Below are 6000 nucleotides of genomic sequence, written 5' to 3' on the forward strand. Positions count from 1 at the left end.
TAACAGTAGACTAAGAAAGGAATCTGGCATAGAACTTTTTTAACACTTGGTTCTAATCATTAATGCTACAATACTGGCCTATTTACAACCTGACATTTGTTTTTGCACTTTCAACATCCCATGATTTTTCAGCACCAGTAAATAGCTTTAAGAGATGACACCTACCCTCAGCTAAATCTATATTTTGACTAGCAGGTCTTGGCACAGTGTCCAGGTTAGATACCTCTCCAAAATACTGCATTCAGGTAAAAAACAAAACTAGAAGAAAAAAACTCACTACTACTCTAAACAATTTGGGGCTATAATACATCTAAGCTTTTAGTTAACCTACCACAGCAACTTCTAATCATTTCATCATTGTCTCTTTGGATTCTAAATATTTCAGAATTTTTCCATTTTTTGTGATGCCCTGAAGAGGAAGGTGGTAAAATAAAATTTAGGAAATAGACACAAATAAATCAAAATGCAACATGAGTCTAATTCAACTACATGTAGGGCACACAGGACCACATCTGATTTCTATATCACTTTGTTTTTAGCAACACAATTTAGATTTGAGTACCTGGGACTTTAGAGGTACCCACATTAGGACATTTTTAAATTTTATATGTAGTAAACTGATGAAAGTTCAATAAAATCTCAGAAAATGAATATTTGTATATCTGAGAGACTAAGTAGCTTCCCAAGAAAGAAATATTCTCTATACAGAGGATTTTCATAATGTGTATGGAAATCGGTGGTACTGAATCATCCCGTATTATTTTAAGTTTGTGCTTATATCCTACATGATAAAACTTTCCAATAATTAGAATATAAGAAGATACATGTCATTAAAATGTTACTGAAATAGTCAAATACTCCCTGGAGTAGCCATAAGATGTTTCATTGTCTTGCGATGCCTCAGGCATATCACCTGTCTTTGGAGAATGTATAGGGATGAGGCTGGTAATTTAAGCCTCCACTTTATTTGAATTCTGGCAACATGAAAATTTGTATTATCTTGAGATCATGTCCACTAGCTAGTTCTTTGGTTCTGTTGAGTTGGTAAGTGCCATAACTTTCAAGTCCTGATGGGTGGCTTAGAGGTGTTTTGCATAAAACCTTACAGGCTACACCTTCATTAATAGTGCATTCCGTTTCTCTGCAGGACCAGGCCATAATACAATCTTCAGAGATGTGCTGTGTGCTATCAGGATTGAAGATAACACTAGAGACTTACATTCAAATGTAGCCTTTCTAGAGAGACTTTTCCAAAAGGGAAAAACACAGAAAAGTCACTGGAGAAATGGTCCAAGTAAGCAGGGTATCTGGGACACTCACTCTTGTCTTCTGTGTCTGCAGTGCCCTAACATGGGCAGCAGGGGGCGCTCCTGCATGAAGCAAACCCCCCACAAGTGTTCCCGGGACAGGGAACACAAGAGGCTTTTCCTTTTTTACACTTGCCCCAAGTCCAAGGAGGTAGCTGCTAAAGAGTGTTACTGTCCATAAACTGCACAATCTTAGGATTATGTGTTGAATAACACTGCAGAAGTGACCAGAGATGACACATGAGTCTGAGCCTACTTTTTGAAAATGGAGTGGCCAATTATTATTTTATTTTGGTGAGCAGGAGGGGTTAAAGGAGCCAGTGAACAAATGCGGGAGGGGCTTTCCATAAGCTATAAAGAGGCCCTGTAGGAAAGCAACAAGTTGGCATCACTATCCCAGTGTCATTTATTCAGTCTCTTTGCTACAGTTCAGTTTGTAGCTTCCATTCTCTGTGAAAGGCCAAATCAAAACCTTGCCCTCTCCCTCTGACGCCACCCCAAATCCAGAAAATCACTTGATGAACTGGGTTTCCCCGTGAACCTTAGGAAATATGGCTTCTGCAGGGGGTCTCCCCCACGTGACTGCGTTCTGCTCGCGAATATATCACGCATTTTGCTCATTTTATGCCAAGTCTCAAGTATCTGAACCAGGTTGGAAAAATCCTTGGGAACCAAAAAAAGCCGGTTCTGAAACCTCAAACAGTGGATTCCAAAGCAAAGTCCGCAGCCCTCAATCTCACTCCATCCACACTCATGCACACCCCACCCCCACTGGCTGGCTCCTTCCTCCTTCCTCCTTCCCACATGACGGTCTGCGGAGACGCAGCCATAAACTACAATACTCACCATATTGACTTCAGAAACCATATCGATGCTGGCGATGTCAATGTTCATTCCCACGGCTACGGGGGGACCTGCAAACCAAGATGGCCAGCCACGTGATTTCTCAGAACTTCATTCATTCTTAGTATGAGTTGTCACCGGCACGGGACACTCTGCCCCAAATCTCTCCCCATACTGCTCACCCTTCAATTCCTCTGTTTTCTGAGCCTTTTTAATAAGGTCGACAGGCACATCTCTAGGAAATGCTCTCTTGAACATGCACACACGTGTCCTAATGGACGAGAGATTCCAGCTACGTCTACATATGTAGATGTCTGAGCATGAGAATACACACAACTCAACAGCAGAACGGGAATCATTCTGGCCCAAGGAAATTTGATATATGAGCTCAAACCCCCTCCTCCTCATTCTTTCCACCCCCTTTCTGTGCGCAGGCTTTTAACTCTTTGGGCTTCCTACAAGTATGAAGCAAAATTAAATGGATACAATCAGCATATCTAAGGCTGCAAGGAGAGGACTTATCCCTACTATCCTCCCTACCCTCTAAACAGCCTAAGCCCCACCCCCTCTCCCGCCTCCCCACACCCCCGCCCCCACAACGCCCCGTGCAGTGCCCTGAGACTTCCAGGACTTGATAGTACCCAGACACGAGCTACTTTAAATCATGGCCAGAACTCTTCCAAAGTAGGCGGGCACAGGGGGTTAATGCCACTTCTCAACCAACTGTCTGCACATTTTGTCCTCAAAAAATGTTCACGATGGCCTTTAGGAAGCCACGTTCTCTGCACAACATTAATTAAACTTAAGAGGTTTGTATCTCAACGAAGCAAAACAGTGAAGCAAAGGATTTAAACAGTGAAGTCGAAGGACAGCTGTCACCTAAACATGCTAAGAAGGTCTCACTCTAAGACCATCTAAGCGTTGGATAGTAACAGACCCGGCGTAAGTTTAGATCAGTTTTTCAGTATGGTAACACAGACACATTCAGTGCACCACATGCAGCCACACTGAGGGAGAGGGAAGACAGCGCGCACAAAGCTCAAAATACAGCTTAGGCTATAGCTGAGCTGTTTATTATTTCCAAGGCAACCCCATTACCTCCAAAATCTGGTCTCAGGCGAATGTCATAGCCTTTCAGGAGTCTATCCACAGTCTCTTTAACCAGCGACATATTACTGGGATCATTGACACTAAAGAAAGAAAAGACAAATAGGCATCAATAAGGCGGCAGGCACAGCGTCTTCAGCATCTATCTGATTCTCAGTACAGATCCCTGATCACAGAGGTATGCAGGCAGAGCCCTTCAAAGTGAGAAAGGAAAAAGAAACGCTGGGCACACTTACCTCTGCGCACAAACAGCGGCGATTATTAAGGGGAATGACCAAATCCCAAAGTAGCCCTTTTTCCGGACTCTCCACATCCCTTTAGTTTTTGATAGGATTCAAGGTTTCACTGAAGAAAGGAGATCCAACTTAGTCTGCCCAGTGCAGTAATTCTAATGTGAGGCGCATGCGCACGGAGTACCAAAACATCAAAGGGGCAGCGGCGGCTGCCTGGGACCCAGCAGATTTTTCTTATTAAGAAAAAAAAAAAAATTAAAGGGGAAAAAGGAAAAACATATATATGTATAATATATACATATTTGAATAATATAGAAAAGTCACCCCATTAAAGGACCCAGAGTAAATTCTTCCTTGCCCTTTCCCTAATACGAAAATAACTAGAGCCTCTGGTAAGTTTTGGTAGTTGCAGGAGGCAGTTTTGCACCTCGCGGGTTGTCGGGTTTGGGGTTGTGTGGATGAGTGTGTGTTTGTGTATGTTTCTGTGTGTGTGTGTCCTTTTAAATATGTAAGACCAGAGTAGGAATTTAAGGGATAGCAGGTGTGGAGTGCTAGCGGAAGATGGGTGGCTAGGAACTCGCTTCTGGTCTCAGCAAGCATACGGGGAAAGGAGTTTGAACTTTATTTCCTCGGAGAATAGCAACCCCTGCTTGGGGCGAAAAGGGTGCTGGAGGTGGGGGTTGTCCAGCGGGGGAGGGGAGGGGACGGTGCCAGAACAAGTAGAGGGGGAGGGAGGAAAGAAACCAATGGCAGGAGTGCTGAGCAATCCGTTGTATTGGGCGGGGAAGGGAGAATAAGAAAGAAAGGAAAAATGTTTCGAAAAGAAAAAAAGGGAAAGAAAAGAGGAATAAAACGATGCCTGGTCATATTAAGGAGTCAAGGAGCAAGCTTTTCTTCACTACTCACGAGAGATTTCTTTCTCCTCCTCCACACCCTTTGCCCCCTATTCCCAGAGAAGAAAAACCTCGGGGTCCTGGTTTCTAGCCGAGTGACGTGCCTGACCCGCCAGTCCTGATTATTTATAGTAGGTGGGGAGGGTGAGGTGGGGGCGAGGGGAGCCGAAAGGCAACGTTGCCTTCCCAGGTTTCGGGCTGATTCTGCGATGGGAAATTATTAGCAGGAGGGTGGAGTTTGGATGAAGGGGTGATGGGACTTGGGGCGACAGGCTTGGGCGGCGACCGGGTGCAGGAAGCGCCGACGGCCGGGTGGGACGCACCTGGCTGCCCCCACGCCCCCTCGGAGGCCGCGCACACGCGCGCGCACGTGCGGGCACGCTTCCCCCCACCCCCCGCCGCCCGCCGCGCCTTACCTCGCCCGCCTGCGCTCGCCGCCCACTCCCGCCGCGCGCGGACCTGCCGCCCCCGGCCCTCCGCCCCAGCTGGGCAGGGCGGGTGGCGGGTAGGGACGCCGGGCTGGTCAGGGTCGGTGTCTCAGGACGCGAAAAGCCAAAGGCGGTCCCTAGAAGGCAGTCAAAATGAAGAAGGGGCCTCGGGGCCGCGCGGGGGGCACCGCGTTCACCCTGTCTTCACGCCACCTTGACCTCGCCACCCCCTCCCGGGGCGGGGAGACACTCTTACGCCCCGAGGCTGCCGTTTCTCTCCCGCCTGAGGCTTGGCCCGGCCCTCTACGGCCACCAGGACGCGCAGGAGGCAGCGTTCGAGCTCGGGGGTTGGAGAGGGAGCGAGGCACTCAATTCATGGAAGAAATCTCTCCTCGGCCCGAGGCAAAGAGACGTGCGGCGGGCGCCGGGCGCGCTACCGGGCTGGGGCTTCCGGGCCAACTTGGGACCGGGGGCTAGAGGAGAGGGGGCACGTGCTTTCGCTACCCTTCCCCCACTCCCAGTGAATATCTGGAAAAGTCAGAGCTCAAACCTACGTGATGGACTACCAGCATTTTAACTTCCAACTCCTCCTGATCATTGTTACCATAACCGAGCGCCCGCTACTTCCAGGGTGCTTTATTAATTAATTCTTACAGTTAGCCTAGGCTTCAGCTATCACCTCAGGTTCCCCATATTGTGGATTTAGAAACGGGCGCACTGAGGCTAAGAAACTTGCCCAAGGTCACCCAGGTGGCTAGACGTGCAGCGGAAGCTGGCGTCGCTAACCATTAGACTACCTTTCTCGCTCGTCCGCGACCTTGCAGGCTGCGGGCGCCCGGCTGAGGCGGCGCTCCTCGCGCCCGCGCAGCGCTCGGCAGCTGCGGGAGGAGCGCGTGCGCCGGGTACCCGGCTGGCGCCGCCGGCGCCTGAGCAGAGGAGGGGGCGGCCGCCTGGGGCCGGGGTGGGTCCGCAGGCTCCGGGTCTGCGCGGCACCCGGGATCCTCAGGGTCTGTGCCTCGCTGCCCTCTTGACCCATTTACCTCTTGACAGCCTTCCTCCTTACTCGCCGAAGTCAGAAGGTTGTCCTGGGGCAGTTTGGGGGACTGTCTCCAAGAGAAGTGTGGAGACGAAAGGGCTGCGAGGCGGGAATCGACCGCTCTCCTAGGGTGGAAGGAGCGAGGAAGGGAGA

The 6000-nt window shown here is 49.3% G+C and overlaps 1 protein-coding gene across 5 annotated transcripts in view; it reads right to left on the reverse strand.

Moving 5' to 3' along the window:
• The window catches only part of GABRB2 (gamma-aminobutyric acid type A receptor subunit beta2), a 230401-nt gene extending 224737 nt beyond the window's left edge, over window positions 1-5664 (reverse strand). Inside the window, exons 1-5 of one of the 5 annotated variants that reach the window (XM_037025181.2) lie at window positions 5609-5664; window positions 4800-4948; window positions 3494-3723; window positions 3249-3340; window positions 2154-2221 (exon numbers count right to left, since the gene is read on the reverse strand). In XM_037025181.2, the coding sequence (XP_036881076.1) occupies window positions 2154-2221; window positions 3249-3340; window positions 3494-3570 (237 nt within the window). In that variant the 5' untranslated portion in view covers window positions 3571-3723; window positions 4800-4948; window positions 5609-5664. Of the gene's footprint in view, window positions 1-2153; window positions 2222-3248; window positions 3341-3493; window positions 3724-4396; window positions 4565-4799; window positions 5180-5608 lie in introns of those variants that run through there. The other 4 variants (XM_037025182.2, XM_037025183.2, XM_037025180.2 and 1 more) reach the window with 4 other exon arrangements.
• Between the last annotated feature and the right edge of the window lie 336 nt (window positions 5665-6000).

This window comes from Manis javanica, chromosome 1 (genome assembly GCF_040802235.1).
Source record: "Manis javanica isolate MJ-LG chromosome 1, MJ_LKY, whole genome shotgun sequence".
Classification (NCBI taxonomy): Eukaryota; Metazoa; Chordata; class Mammalia; order Pholidota; family Manidae; genus Manis; species Manis javanica.